This window comes from Oncorhynchus nerka, linkage group LG24, assembly GCF_034236695.1.
Source record: "Oncorhynchus nerka isolate Pitt River linkage group LG24, Oner_Uvic_2.0, whole genome shotgun sequence".
Classification (NCBI taxonomy): Eukaryota; Metazoa; Chordata; class Actinopteri; order Salmoniformes; family Salmonidae; genus Oncorhynchus; species Oncorhynchus nerka.
The window spans coordinates 57,077,692-57,100,159 of NC_088419.1; the positions used below are offsets into that span (position 1 = coordinate 57,077,692).

A 22,468-nucleotide genomic window follows, 5' to 3' on the forward strand; every position below is an offset into this window, starting at 1 on the left:
GTTTGCGTTAATAAAAAAGTAAACAAGAGGATTTCATTTTTTGGGGTTTAAGAATTTAATGAGCTCAGGCTGCCATTATATAAATCGCAGCTAAGCTGTGTTTCATTATTCCACTATCCAGAAACATGTTGGATCATTCAACCAAGATGTTTGGTAACACAGTGGTGTTAAAATTGCAAGAGTGATGGGTGGTGGACGAGGTGAGGATTTTCTACTATGTTCTAGACATGATGAAAAACAATGACAAGAGCAGATATTTTTTCACCAGATCTGTAATATTTAATGAACAAAATGTGTTCTCTTTACAAATGAATCATACTTTAGAAAATGGAGCTTTGATATATTTAGTGTTCTGTGAATGTCCATAACTGTTTTTGAAGCAGTTCTCATGAAAGCTTGAATCCTTAGTTGCTACATAATTGGACTTATAAATGAATGATGTAGCTATCTATATGCATTGATTCTTGAAGAATAACTTATAAATGCCTAATGAGCTTTAGTTCAACCCAACATTTAAGCTTGTCATCACATTTTTGTAAACAAACACTGTGTAGCCTCAAAACAGGGTTAAAACTATAATTCTGATATCATGGATGGTCAGTCCATAGTGCTTGCTTTGAATTTGAGAGTTGTTACATTTCTCCAGGCCCATCATCCCTCAGCTTTTTACCAAAACATAGGCAATGTGACTGCTTTGTTATTGTTTCAATTAAGGATTCCAGCTTTTAGTTCAATTGACATCCTTGACATCAAAGTTGCCCGTGTTGGTAAAATCTCCAAAGTTTTGATCAAAATTAGCATTCATTAAAAAGTTACATGCAATACAAATAAAATGTTTGCTTTACTGCAAGTACCAAACCCTGAGGTTTTTATTAGAATTTCCATCAAAATTAACTTCCACTCTTGGAATTCGGCATTTAGAAAGGTGTGAGCCCTGGTTTACAGAAGCCATTGCCTGAATTCCCATGTCTGAAGGCAGGTCTGACAGTTGCCCTCCAACCTACCTCTCCAAAAGTTATCCTCAAAGGCTGAAGTTGAGAGCATTTCACATCTCCCATTTAAGAGGCAAAGGCTGTGCTCTGGAACTGTATGGGCTACAACTGTAGTTCTGCAGTTCTGGAACTTTGTGCATTAGAGTTGTAGTTCTGGAATGGTGTGCTCCAGCATTCTTGTTTTGTAGTCCTGGAACTGTTTTCTAATCTAAAGTTCTGTAGCTGGACCCCACTCGAAGTCCTCAGTCTCGTCATTGTCATCGGAGCTGTCACTGCCTCGGATCTGAGTGCGTCTCGTCTGGACAGCCTGGTGGTGAGCCAACCTATGAGGAGACAGTAAATGATGTGTCTTTCTCTTCTGTCTCGTCAGTCTTACTCAACTTGGACAGAACATTTTGGACTAGAAGTAGTTTCTCACTTTCGAGTTGCTAAGGTTGGTTTATAGACATGGATTTTAATGATTATCCAATTAAACAAATACCGTCACACATATTAATATGATCAGATATAGGCCTACTTCACTTACACAATGAATGATGGGGAAGCTTTCCTCTCCTGAGGTTCTGCCATATGGGTCTGAAAGAGGGAACGTAGTCATGGGTCAAAATCACCGGAGACATAAGTTAACAGAGTATTTGAGCCTTTGGAAGTAAACTAAGAGCTTATGGGAGATCTGTAAGAGTTTAGTGATATGATGGACTGAGACATTCCCATCAGTACCTGTTGGAGTTTCTTCTCTATGACTGACATTGTGACGGATGGGGGGCTCTCTGGCAGCAGCTCGGCTGACGGGGGCTCAGGGACAAAGATTCTGGGGTTAGGGGCTATGAAGTCAGGGTGTTCATCCGAGTGGGTGGTCGGAACAGCCGGGTCAATGGCGCTGAAGTCCGAATCTGAAAAGCTATGATAGGACGGGGTGTCATCAGTGACGACATCGTGAGGAGAGCTGTCAGATGGACGACGGGTCGACCTGGGCTCAGGCACATGCATCAGGGGTGGGACCTCTCCCAGAGGCTCAGGGGATGGGTCGGGGCTGGGGTACTCGGCTGCAGGCTCTGAGGAGCGGGCCAGAGCGGTGGGCCTGGATATCCGGGGCTGGTTGCTGGAGTCAAATGGTTCCTCCAGGTCCTCATTGTCAGTGTAGACCTCTCCGTCTGTAAACGCCTCTCCATCCGTGTCCTCTAGGTCACTGGCAGCACTCAGGTAGTCCGAGTGAGTCCGGTCCAACGCATCCAGCTCCTCCTCTCCGCCTCCCTCCAACTAAACACACAGACATGTATTTACTTTAGTCTTTATTCTGCCAGGTAATTCATTGAGAGCAAATTCCCAGTTTGACTGTGAGCTGGGATCTGTCTGTCTTACCGTGACTTCTGAGACCCAGACAGGTTTGGCCTGCTGGTGTCTGATCTTGTCTTTCAGAGTCTCATACCACACATTAGAGCTGGGCTGGAGGGCAATACGAGCTGGGAAATATGGGAATGATGGGACATAGTTATGAATAAAACTATAAAACCAACTTGTCCTTTTTTAACAGATAAACTGCTTAAGAGACAAAAACAACATGTACAGTTGAAGTCGGAAGTTTACATACACTTAGGTTGGAGTCATTAAATCTTGTTTTTCAACCACTCCACAAATTTCTTGTTAAAAAACTATAGTTTTGGCAAGTCGGTTAGGACATCTACTTTGTGCATGACAAGTAATTTTTCCAACAATTGTTTACAGACAGATGATTTCACTTAAAATTCACTGTATCACAATTCAAGAAGGTCAGAAGTTTACATACACCAAGTTGACTGTGCCTTTAAACAGCTTGGAAAATTCCAGAAAATGATGTCATGGCTTTAGAAGCTTCTGATAGACTAATTGATATCATTTGAGTCAATTGGAGGTGTACCTGTGGATGTATTTTAAGGCCTACCTTCAGACTCAGTGCCTCTTTGCTTGACATCATGGGAAAAATCCAAATAAATCAGCCAAGACCTCAGAAAAAAATTGTAGACCTCCACAAGTCTGGTTCATCCTTGGGAGCAATTTCCAAATGCCTGAAGGTACCACGTTCATCTCTACAAACAATAGTACGCAAGTATAAACACCATGGGACCACGCAGCCATCATACCGCTCAAGAAAGAGATGCGTTCTGTCTCCTAGAGATGAACGTACTTTGGTGTGAAAAAAGCAAATCAATCCCAGAACAACAGCAAAGGACCTTGTGAAGATGCTGGAGGAAACAGGTACAGAAGTATCTATATCCACAGTAAAACGAGTCCTATATCGACATAACCTGAAAGGCCGCTCAGCAAGAAAGAAGCCACTGCTCCAAAACCACCATAAAAAAAGACAGACTACGGTTTGCAACTGCACATGGAGAAATGTCCTCTGGTCTGATGAAACAAAAATATAACTGTTTGGCCATAATGACCATCGTAATGTTTGCAGGAAAAAGGGGGAAGCTTGCAAGCCGAAGAACACCATCTCAAAATTCATCCAACTTATTGTGGGAAGTTTGTGGAAGGCTACCCGAAACATTTGACCCAAGTTAAACAATTTAAAGGCAATGCGACCAAATACTAATTGAGTGTATGTAAACTTCTGACCCACTGGGAATGTGATGAAAGAAATAAAAGCTGAAATAAATCAATCACTCTCTCTACTATTCTGAAATTTCACATTCTTAAAATAAAGTGTTGATCCTAAGATCAGGGAATGTTTACAAGGATTAAATGTCAGGAATTGTGAAAAACTGAGTTGAAATGTATTTGGCTAAGGTGTATGTAAACCTCCGACTTCAACTGTATGTGTTTTGATAACACAGGTGTGTGTGTTTACCTGCGAACAGATGGCCGCAGTGCCTCCTCATCTTGAGGGCCTGTGCGTAGAGGCGTCTGGAGCTCTTGTTGGAGTTGGGGCACATCCTCTGCCTCATGACCTTGACGTCCTTCCTGCTGTGTGGGTCCAGGAACAGCACCATGGGGTGGTATTGGATGTAGTTCAGACGCTCCACTGCAGTAGGAGTAATGTCCAGCAGAGGGTGCTTGTTCTGGACACAGAGGCGTGAAGAAACATACAATTAGGCATTGTTCTTCAATTGCGAGGTGCATAAATGGAGGAATTCAGATATTACGTAATTGTTTTAGCAATACCCACAGAGTTTTTAATCTACGGTGCGCGACATGGTTCAATGTGCCAATAAACCAGCACAATCTACTAGTTTCCTTTCTCTCGATTTGTCTAGAGTTAACGTCTAATGCGGATACAAAAAAAGAGTAATGGAGAGTACAGTATAATACGGCGAACTTAGAAAATAAAGCATTTGTGGTAAGTACATGGGAGCCGCCATCTTTATGCATGTACGCCATTCTGGTCCTGGATTCAAACAAGCATATAGTTGTACATCTGTCTCACACCACAACAGGTCACATCATCCCAGTTTGTTTCATCACCTTCTCTGCAATCCTTCGGACTGTGTCCAGCTTGATGACCGTAGAAGCGCTGTCTGCTCCACTACTACGAGGAACCATCTCTGCCACCTCATATTCATCAGGCATCTCTCTGGCCAGCTTCTCCATGGCCACATCATTCAGAGGACCCAAGATGACGATTGGCCGTTTGAAATTAGCTGGAGATAAACATGGGTCCACGTACATGTGTTGATTCACAATACAAAATGTTTAGTACACAAACTTGTTTAAAAGTATTTGACTATTATGTGAACTATTATGTAATATAACCTTCTCTGAGCAGAACTCTCTCGTACGCTGGGAATTTGCCCTGGATAGTGAGTTGGAGCAGGTCGTCGCGGGTCCGGCGGACGTTCTTCTTGGCCCCTCTAAGCCCCCGTAGTTTCCAGAACTCTGCCCTGGGCCCTGAGACCTGGCGATCCCCTCCTCCTCCACTGGCCCTCTGAGCCTGCTCCATACTGGCCAGTGTCTCAGCCCTGGGTGAGAGACAGAATGATTGTAGAATTACTGCTACCCTAATGACAGTATGAGGCTGCGTTTACATAGGCAGCTCAATTCTGATCTTTTCTTTCTTTTGACCAATCAGATCACTCGTTAAATATAAAAATTGGTCTGACTGTGTAAATGCAGCATAAGTATACAAATTGGAAATACGTTGCCATCAGATGTCATCCTTTGTAACCTAATGTATCTTTTAACGTTGATCTTTTAACATCTAAATCCAACCAATCATATAATCAATAACTCACTCATTCTAGTCTCAACTCACCCGGCCTGGTTGGGGATGGTGCCCTTGTCCAGCTCGTGCAGGTCGTTGCCCATGCGTATAGCCAGCCACTTCCCCAGCTTGCCCCTGTGCATGGTGTCCACCACCCTGAACACCTCTCCCCTGGTGAAGGCTAGGCTGTTGTGGCCCTCTGACTCGTTGTCAAAGTGGGTCCGGATATAGAACGAGTCCCCCAAGTTGGACTTCAGTATCTTCTTGTATACTGACAAGAGAGGAAGAATCATTTAGGAATCATTTAATAATTTGTATGTACCTTATTTGTTACTGGGTGGAGTTATTACATAGTAATTATCACACGGGCAAGTCCTCTGAAATCAACCACAAATCTTCCCCCCCTGCACCTACTTCTGCCTTTAAGGACGTTATACTCACTGTCCATCTTGTTCTGAGTACGGATGTCCACCGGCTCCCCTCTCTTAATGTTGATCAGGAACATAGCAGCTTCCTCACGGTTGAAATGACCAAAGTCCACCCCATTTACCTAGAACAAGACCATAGCCCATAAGTGGGTGAGAGATGTGTTGCATATACTTGTACTGTAGATAGTGACCACTGAAGTGCTGACTTACACTAACACTTGTCCCAGAGAGCTAGTGTGCACAGGCTTTTGCTTCAGCACGGCATAGAAAAAAACGGAATGAACTAATATAGATCTTAATCGAATAAGATGTGTTAGTGCTGGGCAGGAACAAAAGCCTGCACACCATGTACCGGTGGTGACCGCAACAGGGAGTCTCACCTGCATGATCTGGTCCCCCTCCTTCATGCCTTGCTCATGGGCAGGACTGTTGGGCTGAACCCCCCCAACAAAGATGCCCACGTCATTACCCCCCACCAGCCTCAGGCCTACGCTGCCCTCCTTCACAAACGACACTGTGTTCAGATCAGAGCTGTATCTGAGAGAAGATAGTACAGATCAAAAGGAGTATTTATTAAAAGGAGCATTGTCCAGTCATATTCAATAGACTATAGAAAACCGAACAAATACATCACTTATGGTGGTCTGCATTGTGAATGGGCTGTACATGTTTTATATTTGACATTCCTTCTAAGGCTATACGGTATGGGTATAAATAAATCAACTTACCCCAAGTTAGGTGTGGGGATGGAGTCTGGGGGTAAGGAGTAGATGGGTTCCTCGGTCTTGGCTGAAATGGAAACAACAGTTAAGACCTTCCTTCCATCCACAGAGTTACTAATACGTTATAAAGAGGACATTGGAGAGCTGATACAAGAGAGTTGGTACTTACAGTAGGCTGGAGGGTTGCTCTTCACTGATATCCCATAGCGGACAGTTCCATTGGCTCTGCGTGGAATACTACAAGAGAAGAGATACCATTCACTGACATTTCCACAATAAGTGAGTTAGAGGTCAGAGAAGGTGGAAGTGTAGACACACACTTGTGATCAGATTGGCATGACTTGTCACAGAGGATGTTTCTTGGAGGTGTGCATTCCTTTTGTTTATGGTGGTTTATTAAACTGTCCGTTCTTTACCTGGTTGTCTACAGTGGTTTCTAGTGTTTTACCTGTGGTTGCTCTCCACATCGGTACTCCCAGACCTCCGAGGGGGTGAAGGTGCACGGTCTGACTCAGAGGAATCTGAAGAGAGCAAAAACACAGAGGATGAGGATACAGACTTCCAACCACAAGTTCCATCTTACTAGAAAGTGCCCATCTTTCATAGGAGGGACACTGACCTGAGACTGGTCTGGAGGGGGTCATGCCTCGTTGAGGGGGGTCCTGTCTCACTACTGGAGCTGGAGAAGACTGCATCTCAGGCAGAGCTCTGGGAGAGAGAGAGAGGAGAGCGAGAGAGCGCAATCATACTCAATACAATGCCCTTATCTTGTCAACTACTATAGAAATCCTGTAGTTAAATACTAGCTAATTGGACTGAAAGGGGTTATCAAGAGTGTGACATTGACCGACCTCAAACAGTGTGTGCTCTTAGCATGCAGAACTATGCATGTTAAATGTGTCAATGTTGATTCAGTTCCTTGTCCAAATAGACCAACCAGTCTAGCATCCTGGATTTATCCTCCGAACATATGATGTTCTGAAGCAGTCAGCTATTGAAACAGTTTTTAATCAACATGTATGTGTACCAACGTCTTTAACTTGCCATTTTGCCCTCAACTAAGTTTACGCATCGCAGTATTATCTTGGCCAGTTTCATCACATTCTCCTGTTAACGGGGTGGTGTGTTCGTCTGTCAGCATTACCTGTAACTGTCCTTGGATCCCTGGGAACTGGAGCCTCCACTGTCTGCAAATTCCCGTCGAGGTACGGTTGCATAACTTGCCTCCGACTCTGATCCTGAGCGCCCTGTGGACATGGCAAGACACACACACATACAGTACCGATCAAAAGTTTGGACACACCTACTCATTCAAGGGTTTTTCTTTCTTTATACTATTTTCTACATTGTAGAATAATAGTGAAGACATCAAAACTATGAAATAACACAAATAGAATCAAAGTAGCCACCCGTTGCCTTGATGACAGGTTTACACACTCTTGGTATTCTCTTAACCAGCTTCATGAGGTAGTCGCCTGGAATGCATTTCAATTAACAGGTGTGCCATGTTAAAAGTTAATTTGTGGAATTTCTTTCATTCTTAATGCGTTTGAGCCAATCAGTTGTGTTGTGACGAGACAGGGGTGGTATACAGAAGATAGCCCTATATGGTAAAATATCAAGTCCATATTATGACAAGAACAGCTCAAATAAGCAAAGAGAAACAGTCCATCATTACTTTAAGACATGGAGGTCAGTCAATACGGAAAATTAAGAACTTTGAAAGTTTCTTCAAGTGCAGTCACAAAAACCATCAAGCGCTATGAGGACCGCCACAGGAAAGGAAGACTCAGAGTTACCTCTGCTGCAGAGGATAAGTTCATTAGAGTTAACTGCACCTCAGATCACAGCCAAAATAAATGCTTCAGAGTTCAAGTAACAAACATCTCAACATCAACTATTCAGAGAACACTGCATGAAATCAGGCCTTCATGGTCAAATAGCTGCAAAGAACCCACTATTAAAAGGACACCAATAATAAGAAGAGACTTGCTTGGGCCAAGAAACACAAGACATGGACATTGGACCGGTGGTAATCTGTCCTTTGGTCTGATGAGTCCAAATTTGACATTTTTGGTTGCAACCGCCGTGTCTTTGTGAGACGCAGAGTAGGTGAACGGATGATCTCTGCATGTATGGTTCCCACCGTGAAGCATGGAGGAGGTGGTGTGATGGTGCTTTGCTGGTGACACTGTCTGTGATTTATTTAGAATTCAAGGCACACTTAACCAGCATGGTTATCACAGCATACTGCAGCGATATACGCAATCCAATCTGGTTTGCACTTAGTGGGACTATCATTTGTTTTTCAACAAGACAATGACCCAAAACACACCTCCAGGCTGTGTAAGGACTATTTGACTAAGGGGAAGAGTGATGGAGTGCTGCATCAGATGACTTGGCCTCTACAATCACCCAACCTGCCAGCAGCATACCACCCTGCATACCACTGCTGGCTTGCTTCTGAAGCTAAGCAGGGTTGGTCCTGGTCAGTTCCTGGATGGGAGACCAGATGCTGCTGGAAGTGGTGTTGGAGGGCCAGTAGGAGGCACTCTTTCCTCTGGTCTAAAAAAAAATATATCCCAATGCCCCAGGGCAGGACACTGCCCTGTGTAGGGTGCTGTCTTTCGGATGGGACGTTAAACGGGTGTCCTGACTCTCTGAGGTCATTAAAGATCCCATGGCACTTATTGTAAGAGTAGGGGTGTTAACCCTGGTGTCCTGGCTAAATTCCCAATCTGACCCTTAAACCACTAATAATCCCCAGTTTACAATTGGCTCATTAATCCCCCTCCTCTCCCCTGTAACTATTCCCCAGGTCGTTGCTGCAAATGAGAACATGTTCTCAGTCAGCTTACCTGGTAAAATAATGGATAAATTAAATTTATTTAACTAGGCAAGTCAATTAAGAACAAATTCTTATTTACAATGACGCCCTGACCTAACCCGATTGTGCGCCGCCTTATGGGACTCCCAATCACGGCCGGTTGTGATAAAGCCTGGAATCGAACCAGGGTCTGTAGTGATGCCTCTAGCACTAAAATGCAGTGCCGTAGACTGCTGCGCCACTTGGGATGAGTTGGACCGCAGCGTGAAGGAAAATCAGCCAACAAGGGCTCAGCATATGTGGGAACTCCTTCAAGACTGTTGGTTGAGAGAATGCCAAGAGTGGGAAAAGCTGTCATCAAGGCAAAGGGTGGCTACTTTGAAGAATCTTAAATATAAAATATATTTTGATTTGTTTAACTTTTTTTTTTGGTTACTACAGGATTCCATATGTGTTATTTCATAGTTTTGATGTCTTCACTATTATTCTACAATGTAGAAAAAGTAAAACCCTTGAATAAATAGGAGTCCAAACTTTTGTTTTGTACTGTAGGTAAACAAAAACAAATCATGAACATACCAAACATGAGCAATAATATAGGCATAAGTTACACGTAAGTAATTGTCAATATGCACACAACGCACCTTTAGCATGTTTGCTCATTGTGATACTGGGGGCCTTCCACTTGGGGGGCTCCACTTGGGGCTCCACAGCTACTAAAGGAGTGGCTCTGGAATAAAAGAGTGAGGGAGGAGGAAGACAATAGAACTCAGAGAAAGGCCAGCACTTGGGGCTCCAGCTTCACTGTTGACGTTGAGACTGGTGTTTTGTATGTACTATTTAATGAAGCTGCCCGTTGAGGACTTGTGAGGCATCTGTTTCTCAAACTAGACACTCAAATGTACTTGTCCTCTTGCTCAGTTGTGCACCAGGGCCTCCCACTCCTCTATTCTGGTTAGAGCCAGTTTGCGCTGTTCTGTCAAGGGAGTAGTACACAGTGTTGTACGAGATCTTCAGTTTCTTTGCAATTTCTCACATGGAATAGCCTTAATTTCTCACGCTCCAGATACTCAACTAGTCTAAAAAAGGCCAGTTTTATTGCTTCTTTAAATCAGCACAGCAGTTTTCAGCTGTGCTAACATAATTGCAAAAGGGTTTTCTAATGATCAATTAGCCTTATAAACTTGGATTAGCTAACACAACATACCATTGGAACACAGGAGTGATGGTTGCTGATAATGGGCCCTTTTTTTTTTTTAGATTTAAATTAAATTCAAAATAAAAATATGCCATTTCCAACTACAATAGTCATTTACAACATTAACAATGTCTACACTGTTTTTCTGATCAATTTGATGTTATTTTAATGGACCAAAAATGAGCTTCTCTTTCAAAAACAAGGACATTTCTAAATGACCCCAAACTTTTGAACGGTAGTGTACACATTACCTCAATTACCTCGACTAACTGGTGCCCCCGCACATTGACTCTGTACCGGTACCCCCTGTATATAGCCTCGCTACTGTTATTTTACTGCTGCTCTTTAACTATGTTAGTTTTATATTTTTTACTTAACACTTATTTTTCTTAAAACTGAGTTGTTGGTTAAGGGCTTGTAAGTAAGTATTTCACGGTAAGGTCTACTACACCTGTTGTATTCGGCGCATGCAACAAATAAAATTTGATTTGAGTTAGCACAAGTTAGGTGTTAGGCCTCATCTGTACCTGTATCTGCTCCGGGTGTCCTGCCTGTGGGTGGTGCCCTGTCTCTGGGGGCCCGGAGCTGCTGTCCGACTCAGTCTCAGAGTCTGGGGAGAGAGCAAGGGTAATGCTCCAATTATGTGGCCTTTTCTACTTCCTTTGAATGTACTTATAATGTTATGTCAAGGTATTCCTGTTGTAGAAGTCGAGGCAAGGGGTGTAGTGTTACTGACCTGGAGGTGGGGCTTTGACAGGAGAGGAGACCCGTCGGGGGGGATCCTGACGAATGGAGATGGGGGGGGTGCTCAGTGTCCCAGGGTGGGGCAGGTCAGGGAGCACTCTGTATCTGGAGTGGTCCTCTGTGACTCTGGAACTCTCTCCTCTTCTAGGGGGTGGCGAGGCACTGCGGTCCGAGTCCGACTCTGACACCACTGCACAGAGAGAGAAACGGGAGGAGAGAGAGAACATGTTATTATCATCATGATCCACTCATCGAGAATGTGCCATTTGATGAGATTTCCCTATTGCCTATGTTGTGTGTTTACCTTTACGAGTTCGCAAGGCGGAGGAGGGACGGGAAGGACGTGGGGTGGCCCAGTCGAGGACAGCAGGTAAGGCTTTGGGGTTGGGGAGCATGGACACCCCTGAAAGAGTTCTACAGCAAGAAAGAAAAACACCTCAATGAAACACAGATCTCAAAACATCGAAACAACAGTGTCTGGTTTGAGGTTGAACCCACCTGTATTTGTCGGCTATGTCTGGGCTGTCCTTCCTGACAAGAGGGGGTGAGGCACTGCGGTCAGACCCGGACTCTGAGGGGGCTGGAGAAAAACAACACACAGTTCAGGTCAAGCGGAACAGGGTACAGATTACACACGAGTGGGATGGGCCAATGTTTATGAAGGAGTTGAGACGCTCGTCTCTGGACTGACCTCGGCGAGAGGGGTAGGCTTTAGCAGCAGGCCGGGACAGTGTCGAACGCACCGGGGACTGGTCACGAGACTTAGCTACTAGAGGAGGTTGCTCAGCTCTTCTGCAACAGAACCGAGAGAGAAAGCCTCATCATACGTATAGTTGCAGTCAGAAGTTTACATAAACCTTAGCCAAATACATTTAAACTCAGTTTTTCACAATTCCTGACATTTAATCCTAGTAAAAATTCCCTGTATTAGGTCAGTTAGGGTCACCCCTTTATTTTAAGAATGTGAAATGTCGGAATAATAGTAGGGCGAATGATTTATTTCAGCTTTTATTTCTTTCATCACATTCCCAGTGGGTCAGAAGTTTACATACACTCAATTAGTATTTGGTCGCATTGCCTTTAAATTGTTGAACTTGGGTCAAACGTTTTGGGTAGCCTTCCACAAGCTTCCCACAATAAGTTGGGTGAATTTTGGCCCATTCCTCCTGACAGAGCTGGTGTAACTGGGTCAGGTTAGTAGGCCTCCTTGCTCACACACTTTTTCAGTTCTACCCACACATTTTGATTCAGGTCAGGGCTTTGTGATGGCCACTCCAATACCTTGACTTTGTTGTCCTAAAGCCATTTTGCCACAAATTTGGAAGTATGCTTGGGGTCATTGTCCATTTGGAAGACCCATTTGCGACCAAGCTTTAACTTCCTGACTGATGTCTTGAGATGTTTCTTCAATATATCCACATAATTTTCCTTCCTCATGATGCCATCTATTTTGTGAAGTGCACCAGTCCCTCCTGCAGCAAAGCACCCTCACAACATGATGCTCACAACACGTGCTTCACAGATGGGATGGTGTTCTTCGGCTTGCAAGCTTTGCCCTTTTTCCTCCAAACATAACAATGGTCATTATGGCCAAACAGTTCTATTTTTGTTTCATCAGAGAACATTTCTCCAAAAAGTATGATCTTTGTCCCCATGCAGTTGTAAACCGTAGTCTGGCTTTTTAATGGCGGTTTTGGAGCAGTGGCTTCTTCCTTGCTGAGCGACCTTTCATGTTATGTCAATATAGGACTCGTTTTACTGTGGCTATAGATAATTTTGGCCCCGTTTCCTCCAGCATCTTCACAAGATCCTTTGCCTTGTTTCTGGGATTGATTTTCACTTGTCGCACCAAAGTACGTTCATCTCTAGGAGACAGAACGCATCTCCTTTCTGAGCGGTATGACGGCTGCATGGTCCCATGGTGTTTATACTTGCGTACTATTGTTTGTACAGATGAACGTGGTACCTTCAGGCATTTGGAAATTGCTCCCAAGGATTAACCAGACTTGTGGAGATCTACAAATGTTTTTTTCTGAGGTCTTGGCTGATTTATTTTGATTTTCCCATGATGTCAAGCAAAGAGGCACTGAGTTTGAAGGTAAGCCTTGAAATACATCCACAGATACACCTCCGATTGACTCAAATGATGTGGCGGCAGGGTAGCCTAGTGGTTAGAGTGTTGGACTAGTAACCGGAAGGTTGCAAGTTCAAACCCCCGAGCTGACAAGGTACAAAATCTGTCGTTCTGCCCCTGAACAGGCAGTCAACCCACTGTTCCTAGGCCGTCATTGAAAATAAGAATTTGTTCTTAACTGACTTGCCTAGTTAAATAAAGGTAAAAAAAAATATATATAAAAAATGTTGCCTATCAGAAGCTTCTAAAGCCATGACATAATTTTCCAAGCTGTTTAAAAGCACAGTCAACTTAGTATATGTAAACTTCTGGAATTGTGATACAGTGAGTTATAAATGAAATCAACTGTCTGTAAACAATTGATGGAAAAATTACTTGTGTCATGCACAAAGTAGGATTCTAACCGACTTGCCAAAACCATAGTTTGTTAACAAGAAATTTGTGGAGTGGTTGAAAAACGAGTTTTAATGACTACAACCTAAGTGTATGTAAACTTCCGACTTCAACTGTAGGTAAAAAGGAGACTTGTCACTTAAGGAAATGTTGGATCAAGTGCAGACGTCTCAATACGAAGATACTAGAAGTAGATCAGAATAGTTGAAATAAACATGTTTCAGGTGAGGTTACCTGCGTGTGCGTCGTTCTCTAGTGGCGGAGCGTGACACTCTGTTTCTAGGAGTGGGGATGTCTGTATCCAGGTCTGAAATGTCTGAGGAGATCAGAGGAAAGCCGTTAAAACACTGAGGAATCACATACTGGAGCAGCTGAACCAACGTTTACTTTGCTTTTCAGGAGCTGCTTCTGACTCTACATTCATATCTCTCATCTACTACTTTCCTCCTTTTCTCCTTCCCCATCTTGCCACCATCCTCCTTCCAATCCTGAGGTGCTGATGCTACATTCTCTCACTCATACACTACTGTCCCTATTGTCTTTCCCCTTTGCCCTTGCTCCCTCACCCTCCAGTTCAGAGCTGCTGTGGCTACGGCGGTCCTCCTCGCTGTTGGGGGCGCTGTCATCCACCTCGGGGATGCTGACCAGGAACTTGCGGTCGTCTCTCAGGACCATCATGGTCAGCTTCCCCCGGGACTTCTCCACCAGGTGCTTGGTCTCAAGCAGGGACAGGTTCTCTGTTGTCATCCCATTGATCTGGACAGGAAGTAGAAAAACTTCAAAGTTCACAGAATGCGGAAATCGTCCTTTGGCTTCATACAATGACATTGACGAAAACAGACATAATTAAAACAGCAGGAAAATCTGTCATCAAAAGCATTCTGGTTTATGGTCCCAGTATAGAATCATATCTATGTACAAAGCAAAGATGCAATGTTTTGTGATGAAATATCATATAGACCTTGAGAATGAGGTCTCCCTCCTGCAGAGTGCCCTCCTTGGCAGCCAGACCCGTCTCTGTCATGTGTTTGATGAAGATTTGGCTTCCCAACTTCAGTCCATACTCTGGAACAGGAAGAGAAAGGCAACATGAAATCGTTGTAACGGAGGCCTTGAATTCACTTGTCTATACAATCACGTCCGATCTGTGATTACGATTTGAAACCTTTTGCTGCGGCGTGGCCTAATGAACACAACCCAGATGTTATTCATCCTTACCATCTGTGAGTTTCTTCTTCAGCAGGGTGGTTTTGATTGGCTTGTCTAGGAAGTTCTGGTGTGGCAGCCGTTTGTACCCTGACATAAGTGGCAGGGCGTGAGCGGTCCCGTTGCGATCGGAGGTAGTGCTACGAGCGCTGTAGTGGTCAGGGTTGGGGGCCTGGTCGGAGCCATCAGAGTAGCGTCGGATCCTCCGTGGGGGGTCCTGATCCAGCAGGTTGGAGTGGGAGGCGGCACGCGACGGTCTGGTGCTGGCTGGGAGCTGGACCTTACGAGGACGCTTCACTGTCTGAGAGTGAGAGAGAGAGAGAGAGAGAGAGAGAGAGAGAGAGAGAGAGAGAGAGACCTGTATTACCTATATTTTGTCTGGTAAGTGGACTGAAATAATGTTCTCACAGCAATAAGCTGGGGTTGGTGTTGCTCACAAATCACACGAAGATGGAAGAGCCAACCATGCTTAACAGTACAGTACATAAGGCTACTCACTATGTTGGCTGTTTTGCCACATGACTTAAGGTTCTGGATGGTGAAGGTAGAGTAGACATTGTCCATGGACACTCCATTGACCATGACGATCTGATCTCTGACGCTGTTGGAGAGGAACGAGAGGTAAAACAAGGTAATCGAGCACTCCTATGGATCAAAGACATGCAATTTTAAGTTTGGATGTGTTTGGTTGTGTGTGTAAGTTTACTGTATATACCCTCAAGTAAAACCCTTAGAGGCATGTGCCTGTATGCCTGAAGCGTATAGCTGTAGGGTGTAGGCCACTTACAACAGCCGTCCCATAGCGGGTCCGTTTCGCACCACATCTGAAACCATCACAGCTGTGCCCCCTGAGTCTGGGTTCGGCTTGTCTCTGCCCCCTGATATCGCAAAGCCAAACCCCATCTTGGAATCCTGCCATAGCAAGAGGAGGAGGGTGGGTGATAAGCGAGAAAGAGGGAGAGAGAGAAAAAAATGAAAGAAAGAGCAGGTGAGAGAGATGGAGAAAGCAGGGAGTCCGAGTGATGGAAAGAAAGCAAGAGAAAAAGAGAGGGTGATAAAGAACAAGGGACGTAGGAAAGAGGCAGGGAGAGCACATTCCATCAGCACTGAAGTGTGTCACCTGACCTGTACCAAGAGTTACAGGGAGCAGTAGGGCGTGCCTTTGTTACTCAAACTTTCTGCAGCTAGCCACAGAAGTTGATCGTATTGAAGTCCATTCCAATTGAAGTGGTTCAGTATTTCTATCGGTACACCTTGAGTATGTCTGTAACTACATGCTGTTGTGTTTTAGGTCCACATCATCAAATGCTGACTGACAAAACAACAAAAGATACACTTACTTTGCTTAGTGTTATAGTATGCTGCTCCCATATCATTAATTCTTCCATCTCTGGTTTCTGAAAAACAACATCAAACCTATTACAACATGTAAAACCAATCGCAAAGCACAGACATTCTCCATTTACCATCAACAAACCATAACATGAATAAACTCCAGCAACTTAATCACAACAGAAGCAGCAGTTGTTCCATGTCCTTACATTGACAGTTGCCAAGCCCCACTGTGTTGTTTGTGAGACTGAGGAGAGGAGTCAAAATGAGCCGACTGCAGCGTGCTCTCACCTGTCTCATTCCATTCCTCTGACAGGTACGGGGGAGGGGCCACAAAGGGAGAGACGCATCTGGCCGCCCTTGCTGTGACATACGACACCAGGGCATTGTTCAATGGGGTGCAACGTTATAGAACGCTGCAGGTAGAAACTCAATGTATAGAGCTGACTAGAGTTGTTCTCCATGGCTCTCTAGTCATATGGAATAGAGAATTATGTCTGTGCTACACAATGAATTTCTATCTGCAATGTTTTTCGAGCCTCATCCAATTGAACACGCCTCCGGATACAAACAGAGGACATTCACGAACCGACGACAGTGCCACACTAACATACTGAACACATTCCACATCTAATTTCAAAACTAAACAACATTGCAGGTCATATCTCTGATATTATAAACTGGGTGGTTCGAGCCCTGAATGCTGATTGGCTGACAGCCATGGTATATCAGACCGTATACCATGGGTATGACAAAACATGTATTTTTTTACTGCTCTAATTATGTTGGTAACCAATTTATAATAGCAATAAGGCACATCAGGGGGTTTGTGGTATTTGGCCAATATACCACGGCTAAGGGCTTTATCCAGGCACTCCGCGTTGCGTATAAGAACAACCCTTAGCCGTGGCATGTTGGGCATATACCGCACACCCTCGGGCCTTATTGCTTAAGTATCCTACTACTACAGTACTACTTGCCTAAACTGGTACAGCAAGATGGACTACCCTGAAGGACAAGAGAAGTATTGCAGAGATGTGTGAAACCTTGCCCCCCACACACACACACACTTTATTCAAATGAATGTATTGGGACAAAGAAAGTTGTAATGTACACTACAGCAGAATACACATTTACAGCATCGGAAATTAAATGTAACCATTAGACGACTTTTACAAATCAGAAATTCTGTGTATGCTTGACCATCTGTCTGACTCAATAACATACATACTGGAAATATATTGTGCATGTTCCTACTACTCTACATAGGTTCAATTACACAAACAGGCATTGTTGCATTGAGATGAGTGTTAGTTGTCTGTGGGCAATTCCATGGTAACGGAATTATGCTGAGACTTATTTTCCAATTTAAAATGTATGCCAAACAAAAATGATTGATTTCAAAGTCTAACAAAACATACAGCACTATGCACAATGACTACTTTGAACAACCTACACAGTAAATCCATTACAAAAACATTTACTGGAAATATTATGCAGATGCAAAGTTAGGTAAAATAATTATGTTAAAATCTTGCTCAGTTTTATTCTGTTACCAAACTTTGTATCTGCATAGTTCTTCCTGTAAATGGGCTTTTCTAAAATAGTCTGTGGAGATTGTTAAAAGTAGTCCTTGTGCATAGAGTTTAGCAGTTTGCTAAACTTTTAAAAATCAATAGTTTTTGTTAGGTATACATTTTAAAGTGAAAAATCTGAGTCTCAGCATAATTCCGTTACCATGGAATTGCCCTTTTGTTAGCTGTCCTACAGGGTCAGGACAAACATACAGGTCAGAGAACGGTCAACAAGGTGAGACAGACATGGTCAGGTAGCCACTGAGGAGAACAAGCATCCTCAATAAATCACTAGTATTTTACTAATGGTTGAGTAGCAGGTGGAATACCTGCTATAGATGGTATGTTTATGATAAAAAATACGTGGGCTAAGGGTTAACCTAGTATAATTTCTTACAACAGTCTAATTAACGTTAGACTGAAGGACTAGATATCAGCAGTCCCACAGCTCTTCAACTGTTTGATCATCCCATGATAAGCAAGGACTCCAAATTACGGTGGATTATCTCTAAAAATGACACTAGAGCAACATAGTTTTAATCATGGGTCAAGTCTATTACTGTAATATAATTAAATGAATAAAGAGGATATAGTTGACATGCATCCTCCGGTGGACACCTTTCATCTGCTTTGAGAGGTCGAGGGGCCGACTGCCAGTATGCAAATATCATTGACGCTATCAGTCTACAGTCTAATCAGTGTCACTATTCCTGAAAACATGTCTGTCTCCATGACTACAACATCAACAAAGAAGGGTAGTGAACAAGCATTCATGAGTGTATTTTGCTTGGGATTCTGACAAATCGACAATCTTGGCTTTGGTTGCTGAAACTCACTTGTGCCCAAAATAATACAAATAGGTTACATTATCAAGAAATATACACAGAATTGCCCAACGTTCTGCATAATCCCACTTGACAATTACTATGGTATATGTATACTTTAACAGCCGAAAAGGTCACCAGCACAGGAAAATACTTTGTGTAACAGAATTGGCAAGGGCAGCCCCAGTTAATGCCACCCTATAGCCCGTGTGCTGGCCTTGGCCCCAACATGAGGAATAAACCAAGCCTTTCCCTGACCACCAAGTATATTCATCCCCCACCTGGCTATTCCAGGGGAGATGCTCTATGTTAGAAATAACCTTTACCTGGTGACCCTCAGTGGGGCCGAAAGAAACCGGATGCCTCCGGTTTTCAGGGGAAAAGTAAAGAGAGCCTGTGATGTCACTTCTGCTTTTGGACGTCACAACACTCCACCTGAACTCCTCCTTCACATTTACTTAATTGGTTGAGCAGTGCAGAAGAGAACCTCCCTCAACAGTTTTTTTTCTCATCTTGAACAGGAAGAGGCGTTTAATTTACACATGCTACGTTAGGTTCTTACCTACTAGGCTGCATTATATTAAGGGAGGCTAGCCATCCATAACAAGGCTAACTCTTTCAGACATAGGAAGTAGATAAGCTTGGAGAGTGAAAGTAAAAAGATAACGCAGTAAAGCCTACATGACAAGATCAAAAAGGCCACACTTTCTTAAAAAGGAAGCAACAAAATCTTCAGGTACTTTCCTGTCTTTCATAAAAGACCATAAAAGCTGTTTGTCCTTTTTACTCACCACTTCTTCTCTGAACCTCACTTCCATTCCCCACTGGGAGTTGAGCCTAGCAACACACACCTGTGGCTTCCTCACATTACCTCCACTCAAAAACACCCTGGTTTTTATTCCATGTCATAATCCATGTTGGAGGCCAAGAAATGAAAGACCCTGTGCTTCAAATCAAATAAATGTGGATTATCAATAGCTAAGGTTCCTGAGCACTATAGCTTTGTGGGTAAAAAACACCTAGCAGAAACAAATCCCACCTGGATCAATGAGAAGCTCCTCCCCTTCCAGCACTTTCTATTGCCCCTTTGTTGCCAGGGATTTAAGGCGGAACCAATTTTGCCAGTGTGAAACTCTATATAGTGCCACGTGGAAAAGATGAAACACCTTAATTAAAAAGGTTCAGATGGAAAATATTACAGTATGTGAGTCACTGTAGTCCAGTCATCAGATAAACAGTTGTATGTGAAACTTAAACAAGACTTGAGAAATAACATACTCATTTACACACATTATCATATTACTAAGGGGGCGTTACAGCCAGAAACTCACATTGTTTGATCATAACAGTACATAAGCCTTTAAACACTTCCCTAACCTAATGGTTAGCTTAAATGGTGGTGACACGGACGGTAGACAAGACTGGTAAAACCAACCCATAATGGATAAACCCCCCTTAAAAGACCTAGATGTACTATTGTAAAGTGGCTGTTCCACTGGATGTCATAAGGTGAAAGCACCAATTTGTAAGTCGCTCTGGATAAGAGCGTCTGCTAAATGACTTAAATGTAAATGTAAATAAACTGATTCAATTTTTACACCACACTATAAAATTAGATTTAGCAATTTCACAGAGGACTTGATTTTCCAGATACAAGATAACCCCCGGGCGAGAGAGAGACCACTTACCGGTGGTGTCACCGAATAACTGACCAGTTTTAGCGCCTGTTTCAGATTCATGACAAATCAGTAACGTCCTGTTTGGTTTCAACAACAACCGGCTGACAGAATATGACCGAGTCACCTCTGCTCTGTCCAGCTGACACACTGAAGCTGTACTAAGCACATGGTTGTCTGTCCCTGCGAGCTTTACACCTTATCTAAGCAAGCCACCGTCTCTGATACCCCCCAGTCCCCATACTGTCCAGGTCACACAGAAGAGACAGAGGTAGTCTCCAAATGACACCTAGCCTCTACAGTTTGCAAAAGCTATTTCATAATCATATATCCGATGTTGCTGGTATAGGCCTATGCACCGAGAGGAAGGATATTCCCATTCTGGCGTGAGCTCAGTCAGGTACTACTTTCCCATGGAAGCCCAGGTTATGGGACTGGATTAGTCATGCCTGGTACTATGGTTACCAGAGGGTATGAGTACACTGGGCTATTAATAATTAAAAGAGTGTTTACTTCACCAAAGGCCCTAGCAAAGGTCTCTTTGTATAGACCACTGTCATTGTGCTTTGTGATGAGGAAGTACAAGGTTTAGATTGTATCTCTACATAATAATGCATGTTATTTATTTATACCCATCTCCACTATTTGGTTGGGGAGGAGGAGGGAGGGGTTAAATATTAAATATAGATTTGTCATTTGAAGGCCTTCAGAGGTAAATTGTAGGACCAAGGGGGCATTCTCTATTGTGAGACTTTGGTAGTAATAAGGAAGTAGGATCAGAACGGCTGCATAGTCTCCCTGTTTTTACTCCACTTACTTTACCTACTGGCCTTTGGACAGTCACAACACAGACCCATACTGAATCATGAATTATTAATAGACCTGAGGAAAATAGAGGTAGAGTTAAAAAAAAACAACACATAGTATTCCTAGAGGCCTGCAAAAAAAGCTAAACAAAGCTAAACAATCACTCACACTTCAGTCAGTAGGCCCCAGCTGCACTAGGTTAGCACGCAGGGGCAAATACGTGTCATGTTCCTAGCAGAGCAAATATTGTACTTCTCAAGTTTACATCAACCTAGCAAACCACTGTTGCTCTACTACTGGGAAGCTTGCTTTCAGTGAGGGTTGCTGAGCTATGGCTAATGTTTTACTACATTAGGCATAGTTCCACCACAATGTATAGTCGGAAATCTTCACAGTACACTGCCAAAGCATGCCAAGAATCTTCAGATATTTTGGAATGTAAAAGAAAACACGGATTGAGGATAGAGGTCGACCGATTAATCGGAATGGCCGATTAATTAGGTCCGATTTCAAGTTTTCATAACAATCGAAAATCTGTATTTTTGGACACCGATTTGGCCGATTTAAAAAATATTTTTTACACCTTTATTTAATCTTTATTTAACAAGGCAAGTCAGTTAAGAACACATTCCTATTTTCAATGGCCTAGGAACGGTGGGTTAACTGCCTCGTTCAGGGGCAGAACAACAGATTTTCACCTTGTCAGCTCGAGGGATTCAATCTTGCAACCTTAGAGTTAAATAGTCCAATGCTCTAACCAGCTGATTACATTGCACTCCACGAGGAGACTGCCTGTTACGCGAATGCAGTAAGCCAAGGTACGTTTCTAGCTAGCATTAAACTTATCTTAGAAAAGACAATCAATCAATCATAATCACTAGTTAACTACACATGGTTGATGATATTACTAGTTTATCTAGCGTGTCCTGTGTTGCATATAATCGATGCGGTGCGTATCGTTGCTCCAATGTGTACTTAACCATGAACATCAATGCCTTTCTTAAAATCAAGACACAAAAGTATATATTTTTAAACCTATATTTAGCTAAAAGAAATCCAGGTTAGCAGTCAATATTAACCAGGTGAAATTGTGTCACTTCTCTTGCGTTCATTGCACGCAGAGTCAGTGTATATGCAACAGTTTGGGCCACCTAATTTGCCAGAATTGTATGTAATTATGACATAACATTGAAGGTTGTGCAAAGTAACAGGAATATTTAGACTAAATACGGAATGGTTCTGTATATCACTGAAAGAATAAACGTCTTGTTTTCGAGATGATAGTTTCCAGATTCGACCATATTAATGACCTAAGGTGCGTATTTCTGTGTGTTATTATGTTATAACTAAGTCTATAATTTGATAGAGCAGTCTGACTGAGCGGTGGTAGGCAGCAGCAGGCTCGTAAGCATTCATTCAAACAGCACTTTC

General features: G+C 43.2%; 1 protein-coding gene across 1 annotated transcript; it reads right to left on the reverse strand.

The window, feature by feature from the left end:
- Positions 1-254: 254 nt before the first annotated feature.
- On the reverse strand, positions 255-20,650 carry LOC115108263 (tight junction protein ZO-3-like). Its single transcript, XM_029632397.2, is given in 31 exon segments — positions 255-1,315; positions 1,519-1,568; positions 1,713-2,252; positions 2,355-2,455; positions 3,823-4,033; positions 4,437-4,612; positions 4,725-4,930; positions 5,224-5,443; positions 5,614-5,722; positions 5,981-6,137; positions 6,329-6,389; positions 6,492-6,559; positions 6,771-6,843; positions 6,942-7,030; positions 7,467-7,569; positions 9,794-9,879; positions 10,875-10,906; positions 10,908-10,957; positions 11,084-11,281; positions 11,396-11,505; positions 11,590-11,671; positions 11,783-11,883; positions 13,853-13,934; positions 14,185-14,374; positions 14,580-14,683; positions 14,837-15,125; positions 15,323-15,425; positions 15,612-15,736; positions 16,165-16,221; positions 16,448-16,519; positions 20,243-20,650. Coding segments are annotated over 31 exon segments (4,011 nt in total). The 5' UTR covers positions 20,294-20,650; the 3' UTR covers positions 255-1,200.
- Between the last annotated feature and the right edge of the window lie 1,818 nt (positions 20,651-22,468).